The sequence below is a fragment of the Centroberyx gerrardi genome, chromosome 11 (assembly GCF_048128805.1).
Source record: "Centroberyx gerrardi isolate f3 chromosome 11, fCenGer3.hap1.cur.20231027, whole genome shotgun sequence".
Lineage (NCBI taxonomy): Eukaryota > Metazoa > Chordata > Actinopteri > Beryciformes > Berycidae > Centroberyx > Centroberyx gerrardi.
This window is the reverse complement of record NC_136007.1, coordinates 4,663,010-4,686,914: the sequence shown is the minus strand read 5'-3', so window position 1 is coordinate 4,686,914 and position 23,905 is coordinate 4,663,010. Positions and strand designations below refer to the sequence as shown.

The 23,905-nt window shown below is 45.5% G+C and overlaps 1 protein-coding gene across 1 annotated transcript; it reads left to right on the top strand.

The window, feature by feature from the left end:
- The first annotated feature begins 551 nt into the window (after positions 1 to 551).
- Positions 552 to 21,029, top strand: fgfr4 (fibroblast growth factor receptor 4). Its single transcript, XM_071902600.2, has 20 exons — positions 552 to 701; positions 6,576 to 6,763; positions 6,953 to 7,103; positions 7,293 to 7,343; positions 8,205 to 8,474; positions 8,600 to 8,689; positions 8,784 to 8,950; positions 10,273 to 10,396; positions 12,067 to 12,257; positions 12,397 to 12,535; positions 12,662 to 12,855; positions 13,062 to 13,207; positions 13,729 to 13,850; positions 14,043 to 14,153; positions 14,898 to 15,088; positions 17,077 to 17,199; positions 17,884 to 17,954; positions 18,484 to 18,621; positions 19,690 to 19,795; positions 20,526 to 21,029. The coding sequence occupies exons 1-20, from the start codon at positions 614 to 616 to the stop codon at positions 20,700 to 20,702; spliced, it is 2,838 nt and encodes a 945-aa protein (XP_071758701.2). The 5' UTR covers positions 552 to 613; the 3' UTR covers positions 20,703 to 21,029.
- Positions 21,030 to 23,905: the final 2,876 nt, after the last annotated feature.

Below are 23,905 nucleotides of genomic sequence, written 5' to 3'. Positions count from 1 at the left end.
CAAGAAACAAGTTTGGGTGACAGAAATCTGGCTTTCCCTTTGGAATCAGTGCGCCTCGGCTATTTCTCCTCGGTTGCCGGTTGAATTTCCCATTGTTGCTCCTTCAGATAGCTTCCTGGCAAGTCTCAAGTGTTTTCCTAGTGCGGGCCCATTATCCCGGGGCAGGCAGGCTGTGCACCATCCATTGACAAACAACAGGCGGTAACAGCCCCGCTCCTTATTCATGACGCAGGAGACCCTGGACAATGTGAGGCCAATGGCTGGGACAGTTAGCAGGACATCTGGTTAAGAATACAGGCAGTCGGAGTCAAAACAGGCTCCGTCTCTGTCTGTTCAGCTGAACTATTGTTTTGTTTTTGCAGTCAAGTCAGAAACTGAGCAGAGCGGTACAGTTCAGAAAGCTCCTCTCCATCCAAATCTCTACATATTAGCAGTAATCAAGACTGTAATCAACGAGATAACAGACTGACGTGTGTGTTTGCTTTTACAGGATCCGGCTTTTGTGACTTTGTGCCAATGCCAGGGATCGGAGCGTGAGGCCAACGCAAGGCTTCAACCTTTTCTTTCTTTATTTTTTGTTTTGTCGTAAGACACATCGCATCACGTCTAGAAGATGGCGAGGGTCTTCCCGCTCTGCCTGCTCCTGCTCTGTCTGACAGACGGAGTCTTATCCAGAGCCATCGATGAAGGAAGAACTAAAGGTAAGATCTGACAAATTATACCTGAGTTCTGTGGAGACGTAGTATCTATTATCACCACTTTTCTACCTATTTGTACTCCCCAAAATGAAATATCCATCCTTTACATGATAGTTGTTGAGGGAGGAGAGTGTGTTTCTCATTCAGTCCAGGATTCACAACGGCAACTTTCCCATCACAAGCCGGCTTCTCTTCCCTTTATGTTTGTTGGACTGAATTTCTCATGGTGTCCCTCTGTACCTGTACCCTTGTTTTTGTGCTGTGTAGAGGTTAAAAAAGCAGGCTTATTATTGCTGGTTCGAACCCCCCGGACAGGTTGTGAAAATGTGGTTGAGGGAAGTGAAAGAGTAACGCTCTGCGGTGCCCTGGAGCAAGGCACTAACCCGCTGCAGTATTAGACTGTGGCTGTACTGGGTGGCTCCCAGGTGTGAACGCATCAACCTGTGTGGATGTGAAGCAGGGCGTTGCTGGAAGAGAGCGAGCATGATTAGTCAACTTTCCCCGGATGAATACAGGTTGAAATCACACAAATTCAGATCGGCCGGTCCCGTCGCTGCGGCCGGCCGGCTGGAGGAGGAGGAGGAGGAGGAGGCGTGACCCGGTGGAAGTCAAGGTGACAGGAGAAACGACAGAGAGGCTGCAGTCAATTCTTAGAGGGAGTGGGGGGGGGGGGGGGGGGGGGCTCCCAGTGTTTTTGCTGCCGTAAACCGCGCTACCCGATCCGTCCTACGCCTGAGGCTCGGAAGTGTAAATCTGCCTGGCTGTGTGCCAGCTGTAGAGGATTGGGGAGGGGGGGGGGGGGGTTAAGTGCAGGAGGGGAGGGACGGGAATGAGTGCCTCTCCATTGATGCTTTGCTAACAGAAGCCAATGCAAAACTGTATGTGAGAGAGTGTGTTGGAGATAGTGATGGAGGCAAGAAATGCAAAAGATACTCACCTGAAGAAATCTCGTTTTCAGTCTTAAAATCAAATTTTCCCTAAAACATAACACACTTGAGTGTTATTGTATTCAAAAATAAAACTCTTGAAGCAAGTTGAATGGCATGAGAAACATCAGATTTTAAGCCTGAATCCAAGATTAAAGGAGTTGCTCAGATGGATGTTTTTTTTTTTTGCTGTGTTTCTGAGGTTTATTACCTGCTGAAATCGTCCGTTCATCCCTGTGGTTTTGTCACAGATTGATGACAGACAAAGTGGATTGCTGCCCTGCAGGCATCGAGCACAGAAGCTGCCTCCTTTTCTTCTCACTAGCTCCGGTTTTCACTGCGGGGGCGAAGCGAGGCTAGCCGGGGCGAAGCGAGGCTAGCCGGGGCGAAGCGAGGCTAGCCGGGGCTTGCTCCCGACTTCACAGCGAGCGCTTTGACGGACGGCGATGTGCAGGAAGTGGCCAAGCCCGAACTCTTAGGTTTAGATTTTAACGTTCAAGTTCAACGTCAACCTGAACAAACACAAGATTATGGCCCGGTAAAAACTCATATTAAACAACTTTGTGAACTTTTAGAACTGAAAGATACAGAAAGATATTTTGGTCTTTATTTCACTAAACGATGCAGGCAGCAGCTATGGACAATTCCGGACATTTTCTCAACTTTTTTCTCAAATTTTGGCACCTTATTTACACTTGTTTTCAGTGTTGGTGCAGGCCGCTCAGTTCCTCCCTTCAGCGAAAGTTTCAAATGAATCAATCTGAGGTTTCCCGTAAAAATTCCTGTTGTTGCCGATGATTTCGAATTTTCTAGCATAGATGAAACAGAGAAAACGCTCCAATGTTGCTTTGATCCCTGGTTCTTAAGTGCTATCTGCTGGTCATGACTTTGGCTACTGATGGCCCACTGAAACTAAAACTATGATTCAATCAGTTTATTGTGGAACGTCACACATGACGGTTAAGAAAAATCTTTTGCTGGACTAGAAACAGAAGAGTGTCAGAACGGCATGAAGAGGGAGACAGAGAGATAAAAGAGATAAAAGAAAGAGATAAACTCCTCCTTTACGTTAGTTGAAAGCGTCTCCCCCGCGACACACACACCCCTCCCCCTCCCCCCCCCTCCTTTCCCCTAAAGACGACTCCTGCTGAAGAGAGGTGGCGAAGGTCTCCGTCTCCTGCAGAGAGACCCACAATGCACCGCTCAGATCCCGACAGAGGAGACTTCATTCACCCGCCACACCGGAGCGTCAGTCAGCGTCAGACACCTAGGAAGGTTTCAGCAGCTGAAAGAAGAGGGGTGTGTGTGTGTGTGTGAGAGAGAGAGAGAGAGAGAGTGTGTGTTGGAGGTAGAGAGGAAGCGACGCAGGGTTGAAATGTAGAAAAAGAGAGAAGAGAGGTTGAAAGAGAGACGTTTCCCACACACACAGATCTGCCCCCCCCCCCCCCCAAAGGAATGCACTTCATCCAAAAACAGCCTTTTATTAATTTCTGGAAACGACACTCAAGACCTCACAGATCAATCCTCAGCCTCTCCTGTCATGTTGCTAATTTGATAACCGCTCCGAGTGAAAATAAATCACAGATAATTACATATCTAATGTTACTAAACCACATGCTGCTCAATGCAGGGATGTGATTTGTTTGATTTTTTTTTTTGGACACACAAGCAACAACTTATTTCCAGTACAGATTCCTGTTTAATCCCATAATATGATTTTTTCATCTCCAGTAAGTGAAGAGTTTTATACAGATGGTGCTTTTTAAAGGATAGTAGCTAATTTAAATCATCTCACAGACCGGATCCTCTATATTATACTGAACGATGAACAAAGATATTGAAGATATGGAGCGATGAACAAAATGGACGTGTAGCTTTTTTTTTTGCAGTAGAATGGAAGAGGGAGGCGGGAGGTGAAGATGCAGTCAGCTGTGTCTCTCATGACGACATTTTGACACACAAGTCTTTTTTTTAAGACTAAGGAACACGATGTATGCCAAAGTACGCCGTCCTTGGCTCTGGGCTGGCATTTTTACGAATGCATCTGCTGGTCAGGCAGGACGTCCGGGCCACGGCTCCTGCCAGAGCCGCCTGTCGGAGCGGGTCGGGCCGCTGGTGGCTCGGCCCGGTCGGTGCACATACTGCGTCCCGTCCCGTTGAGGTTTAAAGCTGCCGTATTACCCTCTGTCCCGTCACTCCTAATGTCAAATAATGGAGAAATGCCTCAAACATAATCTCTCACCCAGCAGCTTTTCCTAAGTTAGGTTTGGCTTCATACTTACACACCCCAAAGATCAGATCCCGTGTGTTAGGAAAAGTTAGGTTCAGTTTTCACGATTCTGTTTTCAAATATAATATGGTTCAGGATAAGAATAACACCAGCTGAGTGAGTTTTATCTCTAATATTTATATATATTTGGTAAAACAATAAAACAACACAGTTCAACTGGATCAGGGTATGAAAAAGTTCGGGGCCTCAGTGTCCCGGCTCTGCTGCTGCTGACAGGAAGAAGCTCCAGCTGTTCTAGCTCGGTGCTCTGCTGCAGGTACGCCGTTGGGACGGGGCACGAAACCGCTCAGCGCCTCCTCACTGTCCCAACCCGTCCACAGGGAGGGCTCTGCTGCCGGCCTCGTCGGCTGGCTCGCTCCAGAGGAACAGTTTGTTTGTGTTGTGTTGTGTTTTGTTTGCCCCCTCGCCTCTGGGTGACAATTCACACTCTGCTGCGAGTTCAACTCCAGGCCACTGTCTCTGTCCCTGCAAGTTCATTAGCATGGCTGCAAGTGTGTGTGTGTGTGTGTGTGTGTTCGCCGGTTGATGCTATCTCTGTGATCTGCAGGTGACTATGGACTGTAGCTTTGTTCAAGGCTGCTCCATAAGACGATAATTAGTTAACATGACTCATTGGCGTCTCATATTCTCAATATGGACATTTTATCAGGCTGGTTTTTCAATCCAAAGGCTACTGCAAAATGGCTTTAAACTTTTTGAAGGATTTGAGGAAACGAAACTCTTAAGATCCAGAGGAAAACCCAGTGATGGATAATTGTGTTGGAATCCGTTTTAACAGGATTTCACCATGACTTCTTGACATGACAAGATCATGAGTAAACAATTAGACCTCTATGATGTTTATTTTTGACAAATGTCATGTCTTGCTCCAATGCATGCCAATTGTGAGCTATTGAAAAGCGCATGTGGGAACCCTGCAGACTGTATGGAGCTGAGAGACAAACAGCCGCACTGACCCAGCGCTCCGAGTCCTTCCTTTCACTTTCTTCTGACAGCTCATACACTGAAGTACTTGTGTTTAAGACACAGCATCAACGAATATTAGAAGACTGTCCCGCTAGTATTCAGCTAGCTAATAATCCGCACCGTAAACATTAAACCCCATTAACAGATTATACATCCGCCTTTTCCACTTAGGCTCAAGTCAAGTCAAGCAACATTTCCATGGGTTCGGTATGAAAGCACAATGCCAGTATTATGCAGCCAGCAGGCCAACAAATATCCTCTTGCTGCGGGGCTGAAAAGGCCCGTGTTGTTCTCTGGCTATTAAGTTGACGGGCTGCTTGTGAGTTCTCCACCCGACCTGCACTCTCAGAGGAAATTGTGCCATAAAGGTACATTTTAGTTCTACAAGTTGCAAACTGCACCTCGGATGAGGGTGTGGTAATAATAATAGTAATTATATGACAATACAATGAACATTTATAGCGATTTCTGTTTTCTTTGTCATACAACACTGATTTTACTGTTCCCCTGCTTTACTCTTGGTCACACAGTATTCACATAGAGACAAGAGGCGTACTGTTCCACTGACAAGGTGATAACTTATTTTTTTCTGAGAGCGTACCTCTACTTACATCTTAGTGCAGCCGATTAGAAAAAGGCAGCACTTCATTCCGACAAGGGAACAGATTGCCTTTTCACTGAACGCTCGCAGGAAGCAATCAGACAGAAAATTGCCCTGGAAAATTGCTCGTTCTGAGTGACTGAGCGCTGGCCCCGGCCGCAGCACGCATATGCTCGAACAAGCGAACACATAAATGGGCGAGTGACCCAGTGAATGGGCGGTGCAGCGGGTGATGGTGACACGATAGTAGCGGGGTTATCAGGGCACTCTATCACTGGATCCTGGGAGCATTAAATGGCAGCGGTTGTTCAGGAACGCGTTGTACTTCGGCTACCGGACCTTTCAGAGGTAAACTGAAACCGCTAGGATGTGCTTTGATAGTTTTCATCCTGTTCACTTAGGGCGCGTTCACACCAGACGTGTTTGTAGCAGTTTATTCAAACTCTGGAGTGTTTACTCCTCTAGTTTGGTTTGTTTGGGCTGGTGAGAATAATGCCATTTCAACTCAACCAAATAACGGCACCGAGACGCCTGAAAATGTGAGTCTTGTTCCTCTGCCAACCAAACTGTGTTGCCGTTTGTTAGGAGCGAGAACGTAATCCGAACCAACTGCAGGAAACGACCCCAAAACAGTTTTTTGGGCAAAAGGAGGCGGATGTTGACATCTGATAGCCAGCAGCTCTTCATGCTTGGAAAGCCAGGCATAACAAAATGAACCGAGGGCAAACTGGAGTCAAGATGAGATGAAATGCCTCCTCAATATATTGATATAGGGTGCAGACAAGTCCGTCATGCTCAGCTGAAGTTACAGGGACTAGAATCAGATTTGTTTTGACTCGACCTGCCTCTTAAATCTTTAACCTCATGGGATTACTAAAACTCTGTCTCTAAAACTCTTTGTTTACAAGCCCTGGTTCGCTTGAAATTGGGCAGCGTGAATGTGAACGAACCAAATACAAAAATGCAACAAAGTCAACTTCTTCACTCTGGTTCAGACCAAAGAAAATGAACTGTAGGTGTTGATCGTGAGCCTTACACACTCTCCCTCTTTCTGCCCTTCCTCTCTTCCCTCCGTCCATTTCATTCACCACCAGACCTGCGGGTCTCCAGGCCTCTGATCGTGCCGGGTTACCCAGAAAACGTCACGGCGGTGGTGGGCGGCCAGGCCAAGCTGGTGTGTAAAGTCCACCGGCCGGCGTCCACCAGGGTCCAGTGGCTGAAGACGGAGAGCAGCACCCAGGGGCGAAGCCAGGGAGGACAGCCTCGCCTCCGGGCTCTGACGGTGAGAACACAACCGACTAAACTGGGATTAGATTTTTCTTGTTCTTCTCAGGGTTTCAGTCAGATCTTTGTTCATTTCTAAAGGGAGGTTACTATTTTCCTGCTCTTTTCTGTACCTGATTAATCCATATTCAAGGCTGTTTTTCCTCGGTCCTCATCATATTAAAACCATGATGTCTCCTCCATGCAGGCCCTACAGAGCAACGCCTCCAAGCTGAACACTCTCCATCTGTCCAACATCACCTTGGAGGATGCAGGAGAGTACATCTGCATGGCTGAGACGGCCCACGCAGGCCAGACGGTGCAGGCCATGCAGTCGGCGTGGCTAGAGGTCCTGCCTGGTAAGACAAACGCATCATCGTGGCATCATTTGGGGGTTTCTTTTTGGTTTTCTTTGCCATTTGCATGCCATTTGGTGGATGCTTTTATCCAAATTCCAAGTACCATTTCAAGAGTTTTATTCAGCATGGGGTAGTGATTTCTTTTTTTATTTACCTATTGCAAATTGTAAATACCTTTGCCTTCCATAGGTACCATCATTTCCCGAACCGTGGACCTGACTCCAGCTGAAATCCCTGCAGGTAATTGTACTAGCAATTAATCCTAAACGCCTGGGAAATATTTGGAAGCAAATGTTAGGAAGCAAATTTTCCTCAAATGTGCGTTTCTCATTTCTTTCCATCCTAACTGATCATTCTAGGGTCACAAAAATATTCTAGTCAGGAATTTAAGTCTTTTAAGTCACACTGGACAAGAGCAAAATGGCTAAAATGTAAAATTTGAGAGGGTGAAGTCGTGAAGGTGGGATGGCAGCCATCCTCCTCCCCCGGCTAGAATGAACTTCTCTCATCCCGTCTCTCACTTAGATCTCCAGTCAACCTTCACCGCCCCTCAGATTTACTTTCAAGGCCCGTCCACTGTCACACTGCAACATGTTCATTAGCTACGTTCTCTACTTCTCCCTTTCTTTTCTTCTTCTTTTTTTTGTGGGAGTGAGTGAGGAAGGGAGGGAGTTCGCTGTGTTAGCTAGCTTGCTCTCACTCCCACAATAATCCAGAGACGAACAAAACAAGGAGAGGAGGGGAGGAGGAGGGCAGGGTGGTTAGGCCTCTGGGTCTCCATGGTAACTTCATTGTGTGTGTGTGTGTGTGTGTGTGTGTGTTGGGCAGTGGGTGGGAGATAATCGGGGTAAGGAGTTGAGAGGTCATAGTTGAGGGGATGGTCAGTCGCTTTAGAGAGGAGATGAAAGAATAACCTGCTGACTGGACAGCTCTGTGTGTGTGTGTGTGTGTGTGTGTATATGTGTGTATGTGTGTGTATGTGTGTAGAAATAGAGAATCAAGGCCAGAAAGTATGAAAAAAGAGTGAGTGAGAATGTGCACATATAGAACGATGGAAAGAGAAAACGTGAGAAATACCTTGATCTTCTTTGGTTACAACAGATATCCTTGAGGACCTGAGTGAGGACACCACGGAGCACCTGCTGCTCGAGCCGGGCGACGTCCTCAAACTCCGCTGCGACATGACCAGCCGGCCCGGCGTGGCGGTGAACTGGTACAAGGAGGGCACCCGGGTTCTGCACACGCCCCGCATCCAGATCCGCGGCGCCATCATGGAGATCACAGACGTGACGTACGAGGATTCGGGCATTTACGTTTGTGTTCTCCGGGGAACCAAGGAACCTCTGAGGAACTTCACCATCACTGTGGCAGGTGAGGACTTGGGAGATTTTCTGCAGAATTCCTCTCACAAACAGCTACCAACTGTCGGGGACTGAAGCAGCAGCAAATATGTCTTCATCTTTTCCTAATCATCTCTTTATTCCTCGTGTTTCCAGACTCGTTGGGGTCGGGGGACGACGACGAGGACAACGGCCTGGAAGACACGTCGGCCGAGATCGAGAACGACCAGGTTTACTTCTCAAGAGGTGCGTTGGTTGCTCGCTACGTCGCTGCGCTTTCTGAGGAAACAAAAATGATCATCTCAAGAGCACGATTTCACCAGAGTCTCTGTCCCTGCAGGTCCCTACTGGACCCACACCCAGCGCATGGAGAAGAAGCTGTACGCGGTGCCGGCCGGAAACACGGTGAAGTTTCGCTGTCCGGCCATGGGCAGCCCCATGCCCACCATCCGCTGGCTCAAAAATGGACGCGAATTCAGAGGGGAGCACCGCATCGGGGGCATCAAGGTGAGGAGATTTAAAGAAACGGTTTTGGAAATTGGCAGTTTGTCGTCTCCTCCTTAATGGTAAATGACGCTGGATTAATTGGGTCCATTTAGACGAAATAGCATTGATTGCAGTTTCATTGCTTTTTTTTTTGGCGGTATGCGTCATCCGGGATGTGACTTCAGTTTTTTTTAAGGATTTCAGGGTTTTACTTGGAAATGCAACTTTCATTTTCTGTGAAACCTCTTTTGCGCTTGTTGCTTGCTGGTCATAACCCCCAGAAGGCTGGATAAACAGAAGAGAACTGTGATTTACAATTTCAATGCTTGTTTTGGAAGTGTTTCTTAAACTATGGGTTGGGACCCAAAATGAGGCATGGATCTATATTTGGTTGAACCCCACATAACACGAATAATACTATAATTTTCAAGAGTTCTGGGGCGAGAGAATAAATGTCTCATATGTGACCTAAACTGAAAACGTATAAGAACCTGTAATATTATTACTTTTTACCTCAATACTTCAGTTCTTCTTTTTTACATTTGAATCAAGAGCAACATCCACTTCAAGAAGGCTTTGAAACAGAAGTGAACTGAGCTTTACAATTAGACAGACAGAGAGGCGAAGTGACAGGCGGCGAGACAGAAATAGGAGAAAGGTTCTGTGTGTTTACACTGACTCAAGGACTTACAGTCAACTAAAAGTTACCATAGAGACAGACGGTGTCTCACTCACAGACAAGTCAGTACAGTCTACCAGCTTAGTGCCCAATACAGACAGAACATATTGCTGCTGTCAGTTGCAAATGTCTCCAAAAACAAGTAATTTACTCAGGAATCAAGGAACACACCACTGTTTCCAGAGTTGACAACCTTGTATTTTTACTTCGCCCCTGTTAGTTTATTTGTCTGTCTGTCTGTCAGCAGGATATCGTAAAAACGAATGAATGGTTTTCCCTGAAATTTGGAGGACAGATCGGCATTGGGCCATGGAACAATTGATTAGATTTTGGTTGTGATTTGGATCTGAGATTTCTGACATTTTTTTAGCCATAACTGTAAAATAAAGAGGAGATAGAGACTTGATTCCTAATCCTAAGGGTTTGTTTGCAGGGTCAATCAATTTAAGATTTAGGGTTGGAAATCTATTTAACTTAAAATTCAAGTGATAGGAATGATGCCTTTGGGTGCTTTTTAACAATGTGAACTAACAGTTAGCATAATAAAACGCAATGAGTCTCCAGAGCGTCTCCAAAATGTGTTAAGAACTTCACTGCATTTTAACTGAAGAAACCTTGTCCTGTATTATCCATCCTAAGATTATTTTCTGTTTTCTTTGGCTAGCTGAGACACCAGCACTGGAGCCTGGTGATGGAGAGTGTGGTGCCTTCAGACAGAGGAAACTACACCTGCCTGGTGGAGAACAAATATGGCTCCATCACTCACAGCTACCTCCTGGATGTCCTGGGTAAGATTCAGCACAGTCTGGATCACTGTCACATCTGAGAGAGTGTGTGTGTGTGTGTGTGTGTGTGTGTGTGTGGTGCCTCACACCCCTGCCCCAGACGCAGTCAGTCCCCTCTGCGGAGCCACAGTCGGCCCATGATACCCTGGGACACGTCAGTCCTCGTTACCGTCACAATGTAAAAGCTATAGGTTGAAACGAACATTTATTCATGTGAAAATGCCATGGATTATTACTTTAACGCTGAATTTAGTCTAATTTCATCGCTCTCTAATCTGGCTGATATTATTTATGGCAGCAATAGCAACAATTACTGCATAGGGCTTCTGGAAAGACCGTACACTTCATGCTTTCAAAGCCTCCAGTCTGGTGGCCGCCTTACTGAGGGGGTGGGGTGGGGGGGGCATAGCTGTGGGGGTGAGTGGAAGGTGACGGGGGCGCCTGGCGTCGGCCGTGGCGGGTAGGCAGCGGACGGTCAGGCGTCCACACCAGTTTTCTACCTGACCTGTGACAGGGGATGGAGGAGGGCTGGGATTTTTTGTTTGTTCGTTTGTTCGCTGTCTGTCCACTGCGGGGTCAACTGCCGTCCCCAGGAGAACAACGGGGGGAAAAGACTAACGAGACGACTAACGAGAGCAGAGAGCGAGAGTAACCAGAGATCAAAGAAACCCCGGCGACCGGCTCCATGCGCCGGGCTGACAAAAGAGCCACGCTAATGGAACCGATTGAAGAGTTTCATTCCAAAATGAGACATCCTGCTGGCATAAAAACACATTATAGCCGACTATGACAGCTATGGGCCATTTTAAGAGATTTGCTTTGTTTTTGAGGCTATGAGTATCTCCGTTTATGATGAATTTCAGGCATAATTATTTTCTTTTCCAAAATCGATTTATAGCATTTTGAAATCAAACCCTTTAATTAGAGAAAGCTCCCCTGGAAGCTGGATGGATGACTGGACGGTTAGCTGTGTCCTTCGCCCTTTGTTAGTTAAATTCAATTCACTATGATTTTTTGGCATTAATATTGCATGACTGTTATTGCCAAAGTGTCATAACGGAAATCCAATATACAAAAGAAGAAGTCAGGTTCGTCTTTGTGCCAAAAGTCCAGTCCATCTTTCTGTCAGGGTCGCCCATCCAAAACACTGAGGGTTGGAAAGCTGCTCCGTCGAAATATGGCTTTCATCGTGGTTTTTATATTGATGTATTTGTAACAGGCCAAATTCAAATCTGGCACTCCTGTGTGGCAAACGACACACATAGCATTCAGCCAAATCTTCTGTTTTAGGCAGAGATGTAGCCTTCAGGGCCTCAGGCTTGGCTGCACGGCTAAATATCAGGGATGTTCAGGACTTTACAGGATGTTTTTAGACACACAGCTCCCAATGTTACCATGTGACCATTTCTGTTTGTCCTCACGTTTGTCCTGCTCACATCTGAACTATGGACTCCCAGTGAGAGGAGTATTTCTGCTCTGTCAGAATTAGGCCATGCTCGGCTGATCAGAGGAATCTCCCTCACTGTGTCCCTGACTTACCTTTGAACCCTCACCCTGAGCCGGGGGGAATCCTTTTTAGCCCTGACTGGTTTCCCTAGAGATTAATATTATCTTCCTGTCTGTGTCTTTGTTCCTGTCCCCTCTCTTTTCTCCTCCGTCCCTTCCCTCCGCAGAGCGCTCCCCCCACAGGCCGATCCTGCAGGCCGGTCTGCCGGCCAACACCACGGCGGTGGTGGGCAGCGACGTCCAGTTCTACTGTAAAGTCTACAGCGACGCACAGCCTCACATCCAGTGGCTCAAACACATCGAGAGGAATGGCAGTCGCTACGGACCTGACGGGACGCCCTACGTTCAGATCCTCAAGGTTGGTGACAACAACATCTCACAGGAAAAGATACTGCTAACAGTAATGTGATTTATGTAGTGCAGCATTTGGATCGCAACGACTATTGCCGCTTTGTACTAACTGCTCATGTCATTGCTGTTGCTGTTGCTTCGTGCAGACCGGCAGTCTGAACATGTCAGAGGTGGAGGTGCTCTACCTGTCCAAAGTTACCATGGAGGATGCTGGGGAATACACCTGTCTGGCCGGAAATTCAATCGGCTTCTCCTACCAGTCCGCCTGGCTCACCGTCCTCTCAGGTACTGGATGAGTGCTGGAAAGATTTATTGACTGAATTACTTAATTGTTTGCTTGCTTAAATGATTGAATGATTTTGACTTACTCAACATTGTAGTGTAACCAATCAATTCCTCCTGTTCCAACAGAGGAAGAAGTGGCAGAAGATGTGGACACCATGGAGACCAAATACACTGACATCATCATCTACGCCTGTGGCTTCCTGGCCCTGATCATGGCCATCGTCATCGTGGTGTTGTGCCGGATGCAGGTCCACCCCAGCAGGGAGCCCTTCGACGTCCTTCCTGTCCAGAAGCTCTCCAAGTTTCCTCTTCGCAGACAGGTACGGGACACTTGTGATCGTGATGGGAAATGAACACCAGCTTGGAGGTCTTGCTCTGTTCTTGGTTTAAAAGAGCCAAAATTGTTTAACATGCAGAAACTATCCAAGTACCCTCTCTGCAGACAAGTACAGGCATTCAAATCCACATTGATTCCCTATGTCTTATGCTGATAACTAACCTCCCCTTCCCGTATGTCTTCCCCTAGTACTCGGTGGAGTCCAACTCGTCCGGGAAGTCCAGTGCCTCGCTGATGAGGGTGGCTCGCCTCTCCTCCAGCTGCTCCCCCATGCTGGCTGGAGTCATGGAGTTTGAATTGCCCTACGACCCCGACTGGGAGTTCCCCAGAGAGAAGTAAGTTATCTTAGATTTAAAGCGATTTTTATCATCATTTGCAAAGTTGCATTCCAAATTGTGACATATATAAAGAGACATATTTTGGCAGAATTGACACCTACTCTCGACATCATTGATGAAAAATGGTACTTTTAACCTCAGTCCTTGCTTGACAAAAGCAGAACACTTGTACATACTGTTCTCTCTTATAAGAGAGCTATTGAATGATGAGCTTAAGGTAACTACAATTTAGAGCCACAATTATTATTATGCCTTTACTTTGGCTTGATGTATGAAAGTCCTGCCCCTTGCAACGAGTGCATGTTTCTGGATCAAGTAAATTTAGTTTGGCTCCTGGGATCCAGACTCATTGAAACATCGAAGCGCTCTTGTCATGTGGGGACCCAAAAAGAAACAGGCCCGCAGACCATTTTGGGCCTACCCAACCTATGTTTTATGAAGCCAGAGCCTAAATTATGGGATTTGTACAGTTTTCATTTGGATAGACTTATTTTTTCTCTCTCTTTCTCTCTCTCTAGTTTAACGTTGGGTAAACCTCTTGGAGAAGGCTGCTTCGGTCAGGTGGTCAGAGCTGAGGCCTACGGCATCAACAAGGACTGCCAGGACCAGGCCACCACTGTGGCTGTTAAGATGCTCAAAGGTAGGAGACAATTAAAATGTAATGAAATAGACACAACAATACTTGCAATGTTAGCTCAAGTTGTTGCTCTTTGGTAGAAACGTACGCTTGTGGGAAAAAACACCAAAACTGCAAGACATCTCTTTCAGTTCACACTGTTTCTGTGTCAATCAAATTAAATGCCAAGGTATCAACATTCATATTTTTCCTCAGATGATGCCACAGACAAAGACCTTGCAGACCTGATCTCTGAGATGGAGCTGATGAAGGTGATGGACAAACACAAGAACATCATCAATCTGCTGGGAGTCTGCACACAGGATGGTGAGTTTAACTCTATGGTCACATCTCTTTATTTGCCTGACTCTTATAGATGTTTCAGGAGGGAAAAACAAGCGCGCTTCTCCAAAAAACTTTGGCTGGGTGCTCTGCCACAAACTAGTCGACAGTAAACCATTACCCTCAAAAACATGCTCCAAAGAAGGCTCCTTGCTAAGCCAAAACACATCAGCATGCTGTCTAGAATGAGTCTTATCCCAAAAAACAAAAAGAAATTAAAGAAAGAGAGTGTTCTTTATTTAACTGTTGGAGTGCCGCTTCTGCCCTGTTTTTGAGGGTAATTGTTTACTCTTGTAGATGTTTGTCATGAGTCTTCAGGGTTTTGTTCAGCTCAACCCTCTTGTTTATTTAATTTGACGATTAGAAATGAGTAGGTTGGATGGAAAGCGCCCTCATCCTCCCCTGCTATCCGTTCTATCCAGAGTCAGTCAAGTTGAGCCGATGGTTTTGACTCTAGCACCCGTCGTCTCTCCAGGGGATGATCAGAGCGATGATGAAAGAGGACGGCTTCCTCCTTGTTAACACAAATTATGACATGCACCCCCTTATTTTGGAGACAAAACAATGCCTTTCCTTTACCTTCCTACCACCCCTCTAGTTAAGTCTCAACAAACCAACCATCGGTCCTAATTTAGTGAGTGTTTCAACTATGGTGGTCCCATACCTCCAGGCTACAGTGACAATACAAATAACCCCATCCTCCGCCTCATCCTGTTTGCTCTCCCCCAGGCCCTCTGTATGTGCTGGTGGAGTACGCCTCCAAAGGCAGTCTGAGGGAGTACCTGCGGGCCCGCCGCCCCCCAGGCATGGACTACACCTTTGATGTGACCAAGGTGCCCGAGGAGCAGCTTACCTTCAAAGACCTGCTGTCCTGCGCCTACCAGGTGGCAAGAGGAATGGAGTACCTGGCCTCTAAAAGGGTAAGTTCAGCTTAAAGGCAAACAGCTTCTAGTAGCGGTGCATCTGAGAATCTAGTTGAAGTTCTGCCAAATGGATTGGCTAAGGAACTTTCCCAGCACGCAGTTCATGGATGTTGATGTGCAGGAGGCGGCCAAGTTCAACGTCAACCTAAACGAACACGGAATGTTTTGGCACGGCCTGGAAAAATTCATATTAAAACAGCTTTGGAAACTGTTTTGAACTGATATCAGAAAGATATTTAGGTTCTGATTTCACGAAAAGATGCAGGTAGCAGCTATGGACAACTACAGACGTCATCTCCACTTTCATTTTGGCGCAATATTTCCAGTTGGTGCTTTGAGTCTACAGCCCCAGGAATATTTTGTAGCCCTTAACTACCTTACCTACCTTACTACCAGCTAACTGTAATGTTGGCAATTTAGGAAAATAAGCTCATTCTACTGTTGCCCTCGCTGTAAGCTGCTGAGGATAAGAGCATCATGCCGAAATGTAATTTGAAACTATGTTTGCCATACCCTATGTATGCGTTCCATACTGATCCAATACGATTGAGAAAAGCAAAGCAAATCATTTAACTGTTGGTGTCAGCCAGATGTGGATGGGTTTTTGGGGGTTTCCTTTAGGAATATAACTTCAAAATTGGAGGCCTTTGCCCCATGGGGACGTTTAGCTTCCATTTACATACCTTTATACATCAAACCCGATTCAAATTTTGCCATATCCCCAGGCTTAGAAATTCTAGCCGTGGGCTGGCAGCAGGATAGCAAAATGTTCAACCTTTACTGACTTGATGAGCTGTATAAGCCTTGAAGGGGCTGTGGATATCTGTAATATCAGGACTGGGATCAGCTCTGCCTGCTTTGGTTGGGTCTTCAAGGGAATGACTGAAGCCTCAAGGGGGATTGTGATTAGGATTGAGTTTGTGTCTCTGTCTTTCTTTCACTCATTTCTTCCCACCCCCCTCAACCTCTTGTTTCTATTCCTTTCATTTTCCCAGCATGCTTTCTGTCTCCGTGCCTCTTATCAACACGTCTCTTTGTCTGGCAGCCGGTGTCTCTCGGCTCATACAGGCATTCCTGAGCAGAGTGCTGGTGGAGGTTCAGTGCTGTTTACCCCTCTCCATCCATCTGTCCGTCCCGTCGCAGGGCTTTGTCCTTTTTAGCGCTGCCATAAATCTGTTAGCAAACAGGCAGCAGAGCCGTCGTCTGGGTGTAGGCATCGGGTTTCTGGCTCTGCGGCCTCCTAAGAATGCAGGAGCCTGAAACTACCCCTCCATTACGGGGAGACCCACAAACCAAGGCTGTTTCATTTCGCACATCCCCACAAATCCCACGTCTATTTCAAATGAAAACCAAAATAAACTTAATGACATCCATTCAATGCGGCCACCAGTGCCTTTCTTTTTTTCCCCCCCAAAGGGTTGTTTTTCGTCGAACTCCCGGGTTTCTATTTAAAGACGTTTTAATTTTGTTGCATTCGCTAAAATGAGGCACTGTGTGTTGACTTTAGACTCCTGCGTCTTTTCATTTTGGACAAAAACTTCAGCAAATCATTCCTATCTCCCCTTCCTAGTGTATGTGTTTTTACTTGGTCTCTCCAAAGAGTAAAACCACAGCCTGGGACAGACAGGGACATGTAATTTCAGAAGGCTAAATTCAGAAGAACATTTCAAGAACATGAAACTTTAAATAGTCTTGTGCAGTGTGTGACACAGTGCACCTCGACATAACTCTCCCTGTCTGTCTCTAATTTGCATTGAAAATGGCAGGACTGTAAATTTACACCATTGCCAAAGCAAGAACGGTGTTAAAACAAGACAAAACAACAGCGAAAAATAGAAAACAAGACAACATACTCAACAACAAACAAAGCATGAGATCAGGGTGTTTTGATACCTTCAGATACAGACGTTCTGGAGACCCACTAGAAGCTGACCTACAACTCATGTTGGTTAACCTAATTTCTCTCTCTCTCTCTCTTTCTGCAGTGCATCCACAGAGATTTGGCAGCCAGAAACGTTCTGGTGACGGAGGACAACGTGATGAAAATCGCAGACTTCGGCCTGGCCAGAGGAGTCCACCAGATTGACTACTACAAGAAAACCACCAATGTGAGTAGTCGTTAACAGGGACGGGTTTCTAGCGGTGTATTTTCAGGAATTCATTCAATTTTGGTCCTGTTTTCCATAGTTGATAAGTGGGGTAGTGGCAGGTTGACATAATGAGTAGGGAGAGAGTCCTTCTGGGTTCAAGCATCAGCGCTGCCAAAGTGTCCATGAGCAAGGCACTGAATCCCTAAAGTACTTTGGTTGTGAAGAGGTTAAAGTGGATGGTGAAACTCTCTGTCCACTGGCAGAACTGGTTTACTAGCCCTGCTTGTAAACATGGCGGCCTCTGTCTGCGCCACATCCAGCCCCCTCCCGCCTGGCTCCATTTGCAGCTTTAATACTCTTCAAGACAGATGTTTGATGTTTTCCCCTGATTGGCAGCAGGCTTAATGGGACTTAATTAGAAAAGAGGGGAGACGAGGAGGGAGGAGGGGAAGGAGAGCGAGGGAGAAAAAAGTATTCTAGGCGAGATAGAAAGAAAGAAATGAGCAGGGGGGGGGAGATGAAAAGAGGGACGGAGACAGAGAGCGATAGGCTGAACGAGACAGATGGATTGAGAGGTGTTGTGTTTGGCTGCGTGGTCGGATGAAAAGCGAGGCTCTCCTCTTTCTTTCGGCCGGGTTGTGGTGGTAACAGAAGGCAGGGCTCTAACAACAGTGCCGCTGTGTTTCCATGTCTGCTCTTCAGGGACGGCTGCCAGTGAAGTGGATGGCACCAGAGGCCTTGTTTGACAGAGTCTACACACACCAGAGCGACGTGTAAGTCAAACTCCTCCGCCGCTGGGATACACACACACACAAGTTCTCTGCTCCAAGAATAGGCTGAAGTGAATTACACCCGAGCAAGAGGCCAAGTTCAACGTCAACCCAAACAAGCACAAACGTTTTACGAGATGATATTACGGCACGGCTAGAAATTCGGATTAAAACAGTTTTGTGGATTATTTTGCACTGATACCTGAAATATATCTAGGTCCTGGTTTCATAAAACAATGTAATATAGTGTTTTGATGCTATATTTACATGAGTTTTGAACATTGGTGCAGGCCGTAGTATCATCTATTCAACATCAAAATGTTTGCTGGATACAACTGCCTATTCGTTCCTCCTCTTTCCCTACCTACCTACCTATCTTTCCTTTCCTTTCCTATCAATTGCATCACATCCTTTTATATTGATCCCATCTCATTGCACACACACTGAATCACTCCTGTATATCAGAGCGAATATCCTATAGAGTCCTGACTCTACATGACCATCTCGTTCCTTCCGGTTTCTTCTTCTTCAGCTGGTCGTTTGGAGTGCTGATGTGGGAGATCTTCACCCTGGGCGGTTCGCCGTACCCCGGCATCCCCGTCGAGGAGCTGTTCAAGCTGCTGAAGGAAGGACACCGCATGGACAAACCCTCCAACTGCACACATGAACTGTAAGCAGGGCAGACCTTGTACTTCACGAACTGTTGCCTTCAGTATGTTAGCGCAGGGTAGAGGGTTTTTCTTAAATTTGATTTTTTAGGACATTTTTGTTTTATTACACAGCATACAGGGTGACAGGAAAGATGTGAGAGGGACGAGATTTGAACCTATGATGTTGCGTAGTGAGAGAGGAATTTAATACAACCTGAAGATACCTTTCTCTACTCTATCATCATTTACAATTTTACGTTTCTGCGGGATATTTTGACCGGGTCACAGATAAAAAACAGTTTAGCGGTATTACGAAATAATCGTTTTTTGAGTATTGGGTTGTAGAAACTTACTGTCACTATAGCTGGGTTTCCATCCAAGCATTTTTTTAATTTATCGAATTAGAAAGCCAAATGGAAACGACAAAAGTTTTTAACTCGCACAGAATGGAAGTCGAATAAATAACGACACATGCTCGGCATTATTGGTCATCGGCAAACGGTTCAAACTCTTTGCACGACAGTTGAAAAGTGGTTTTGGACTTTCTGGTGTGCAGTCTGTAAAATATCTGTCCACCACGACCTCCCAGAAATGTCAGACTCGATGTCTCTCTGGTGTGTAAGACGCCTGCTGTGGTTTTATGACCATCAGTTGGTGCATTAAAACACTGCTTTTCTTTGTTTTCGTCTTCGGATAAAAGAACGAAATATGGCCGACATTAGCTGACGTTAAACAACAATAACAGCTCGCCCAATAATCAATTCTTGAGAGACTATTTTCCATTTTTCTACAGGATGTGGTTTTTTAACATTTAAGAAACCTATTTATTCGCTTGAACGCAGCATGCATTTTATTTGTTGCGACATTTCAAACGTTTTCGTAAAGTTTGCTTGACAGTTGGACGTAAACAGCTAGTGTGATAGGCATTTGGTGAAGGAAAATAACCGGCCGAAACTTCAAAATGTCACAGAATCTCTTAAACAACATATGGAGCCGAATCAAGCCAAAAACCATAAAAAACATTTAGACTTAATAGCCTTCATGGCGTTTAAATCTTAGGAATAATTTTGTGTGTTTTCCCCCTGTAGCTACATGAAGATGCGTGAGTGCTGGCATGCTGTTCCCACCCAGAGACCGACCTTCAAACAGCTGGTGGAGGAGCTGGACAGAGTGCTGCTGTCTATCTCTGACGAGGTGTGTGTCTGGGCTGAGCAAACACACACACACACACACACACACACACACACAGAGGCATGCGTTCACTGTCATGTGTCTACTCACACCTTTTGAAATGCACACACACACTCACGCACACACATGCATGCAGATAGAAACACGCAAATTGTGAAACACACGCACATGCCAACATATGCACACATGAAGGCATAGCTACACTTACAGTTTCTGCCCCTCTTTCGCAATCTGCTGTCCAGATGTCCTCAGTACACAAAATATTTGAGCTGCAACAAAAGTGAATGAATGACTAGAAAGTTGACTCTCTCTCTCTCTCTCTCTGGCTTTCTTTTTCTCTGCAAAAAAAACACTTTAAACACTTTATTCTTGATTGTAGTTTGATTGTTTATGCGCCTCTGACTTGATTTTAAATGTCTTTTTAACTTCAATCAATCAAGCTTCATTTTTATTTTGTTCATTTTAATGTGAAGCGCACTGCATTTGTTTTCACGAAGTGCGCTTCACATTAAAATGAACAAAATAAAAATAAAATTAACAATACATAAAAAAATAAAGAATAAAATAACAGTTAAAGATAAAGTAATAAAATGCAGATATAGTGCAAGCAATTGTGTGAAACAGAAAATATGAGAGGTCAAATAACACTTCTAAGAGAAAGCACTTGTGCTGGAAGTTGTAAACTGCCACTGCAGAGATATTAAACTTGTTCTCTCCCTGTCTCTCCTCCCAGTACCTGGACCTGTCGACGCCCTTCGAGCAGTACTCTCCGTCGTGCGAGGACACGTCCAGCTCCTGTTCCTCCGACAACGACTCCGTTTTTACCCACGATGCCTTGTCCACTGACCCCTGCCTCCTGGGCTACCAGGACGTGCGCTCCCGAATAGACATGAAGGCGGCGCTCCGATAAACACGCACACACCGACACACACACAACGAGAGCACACACATGCACGCATGTAGGGTACATACACACACATACGCATATATATATATACTTACATAGAGGGACATGAAGATAAAGCTGCACATATACACACTGGCGGCCATATTGGAGGTCCTCAGCTGATTACGACTTGGCTGTCACATGGTTAGTTTCTGTGCTGATTTTGACTTGGAACTGACCATTTCATCACTGATAAATCTGATTCATTTTGTTTTTAGAATGTTAGCTTGTTAGCTAGCTAAGCGTAGCATCTGGTCAGCTAACTACTGTCCTGTTGTTAACACATCTGATTAGCACACTAGTAGTTGTAGCCTGCTGGCTAGCTAGCTAGCTAGCTAACGGTTTGTTCAGGTTAACTGAGCTGACTCTTCTCAAGCTACAACAGTGATTTGGAGGAGAGACTAGGGCTAAAGACAAGACAGTTTACTACATTTGGAAACAAATCCACTAACTGACCTACAGCCACACCACAACAGTCTTTATCAGTTATCTCTAGCCAGGGTTTTATATATTTAGGCTAGCTTTGAGCACAGCCAACTGTATCGACCTCCATGATGGCGCCAAACAAAGCCCGTATACGTAGGTGTACATGTATACACACACGTATGCACACATACACACAAATACACACACACATACGCACCTGGAGCACTGGGGCCGCTGGGCTTCATTACACGGTGGAAGTTTGTAGAAACACGTTTCATCGTGGGAAGAACGAGAAGAAGAGAGGAAGAAAAACACGAACATGGTACTTTGGACTATCAGCTCTGGCACTGTGCCCATGAACAGTTTCTGTTGGAAAAGCTTGGCACTACTCAACAACAAGAGACCCTGGTACTCTGGACGCCGGCCTGCTCCTGTCGGGTCGGGACTCTCGCTTCGTCTCTCTCCTCGTCTTACGTCTCTGCTGAGAGAGAGAGAGGGTCGACGGACAATGATCTCCTCACACAAACTCAACTGAGACCCCAAACCAGGGCTTGAAACCTAGAAGATAAAGACATTTTAACAAAAAAAAAGATTTATTTTGATATGATAAAAAAGAAGAAACTGATTGTTAAATATAAATCTCTCTATATATAAGATTATTTTACTTTTTTGTTCCTTATTTAAAAAAACGGTCTTAAATCTCAGGATCTCTCGTGCTAAGAAGTTGCTGTATTGGCAGCAAAGTGCCTGAATTTATGATTTCCTGTGAATATATTAGAATATTGAAATATTGTATGTACATATCAACAACAAAAAGACAATTGCCTTTTTTATAAATTATTCTAAATGACACAAAAATGAAGGTGTTATTGGAGGCGAAAGAAGAGATAATGTAATCATGCGTTTCAACTGCCAAACTGTCACAGCTGTCACACTGTCTTCATTTTGGGGTTTCATTCCAAAATATTACACTTCCATCTGAGAAAAAACATTTTTTACTATATTTTAAAATGATTATACCTCCCAAAAACACACAATTTTGCAAACAACGGTAGCTTAAAGATGGCTTAAACTTTGGAAATTTTGGAATGAAACTCTCGGTTTGTCATTGCGCATTGCTAAAGTTGCTCTGCCACCCAGTAAACCAGTTAAACACCCTGAGGACCTTTGTCCTAATTGCTGTTGTCGGACGAAAACCGCAAGAAAAGAAAAGAATATGTATTTTCTCATTAGTGCCCATGTATTGTTGAAGTTACTTAAAGGGTTTTGAACAGGTTTCATGGGCCCAGGAGTCATGAAACTTGAACTACATACGTAAACAAGCCGCATAGACTTTCAATTCCAGTAAGAAGACGACCAAAATTTGCCGTTAACGCGGTCTTCGCCCGACAACAGCCTTATGTTTTCAATTGTTGCCTACATGACCGACACTGTAAGAGACAGTAGGGCCAGGGTGGGACTCGCCCTGAAAAGAAGAATGAGGATTCAGCATGGGGACTCTGTGGGGAGCGGGCCCAAGCTACTGTCACTGCTCACAAGAGGAGGGTGGGGGGTGTGGGTGCTGAATGTGAAAGCCTCTGTGATTGATTTCAAATGGAGGAGAAGTGGGAGGGATCCTCCTTTGTCTTGCTGTAACCCTTTACCCAGCCCAATCTGTTGGCTAGGGGTCCTCAGGTCCGCAGCCTGGCTGGACAATGGGGCTTTGCAGGCTTAATGGGTGTGACTATGGGCCAGAGGGAAGGGGGAGGGGGGGGTGATGGCAGGGGGATAGCCTGGGCTTGTGTGCAAATGAAGAGGCCCTTATTATGGTAATGTCTCTTCTTCTTCTCTCCCGCTGCCCTATCTTTATCCCGGCCACCATCTTTTAATATACAAATGTTAATTCGGATTCTCCTCTCCGCTCCGCCACCGGGGACCGGGGTCTAGAGAATTCCCCTCTGGGTTAATAATGCCGAGGAGGGGAATCTGACCGCAAGACAAGCCTGCCATGACTGAAACAATGACAACACAAACTGCCAAGGAGGGGCGCTTCATTGTTGGGACGCCTCAGAAAAGCATTTTGCTGTTAAAAGTCTGTGAGATCCGGAGGGCTGGAGGGCGAATGCGATGCGTAACAGTTTGACAGTGGAGCTGACCCAGTCATCCTCTTTGTGTCCATTGATATCTTTACCGTTGAGGTGTGAGATTTGTTTGGTGTGTCACCGTTTGGAAATCAGCGACTCAAAAAAGATGACGTTCATTTCACCTGTAAGGCAGCTAAGCTAATGCATGACCTCTTCCTGTCTGCCGAGAGCCAAACTGGTCTCTGAACCGGCTGGAGAGCAGATCTCACCCGGCTGGTATCTGCAGCATGAGTTGTACTCTTTCACTGTTTCTTCATTAATGATTTCTGTTGAAAAATGTTTAAAAGGTTAACGAAAATTGAAGGTTTTCATTCCAAAATGGTGTAAATTCCCCTTCCAGACGCTCATCATCCATTCGTCGTTGGTGGATATCTCATTTTGGAATGAAACTCTTTAATTTCACCCACAAACACAAAGTGTCCGGATGAACCTGCATTACATTACATTACATTCCATTTATCTGCTCTTCTCCCAGATACCAATTGTAAACAATCACAATGTTCTTAAACATTTCCTTGAGAGAATTATTTTAGAAATATCTAATTTATTTGTTTATTGTTTTGTTTTTATATGAAATAAAGTATAATTTAAAATAAAGAAGCCTTGTGTGTGCCTGTG

Excerpts from the sequence above, each read along its gene's own strand:
- fgfr4 (XM_071902600.2), top strand. The coding sequence starts at position 614 with ATGGCGAGGGTCTTCCCGCTCTGCCTGCTCCTGCTCTGTCTGACAGAC. Across the intron at positions 15,089-17,076 it reads AGTACCTGGCCTCTAAAAGG|TGCATCCACAGAGATTTGGC; the intron begins GTAAGTTCAGCT and ends CTCTTTCTGCAG. Across the intron at positions 19,796-20,525 it reads TGCTGTCTATCTCTGACGAG|TACCTGGACCTGTCGACGCC; the intron begins GTGTGTGTCTGG and ends CTCTCCTCCCAG.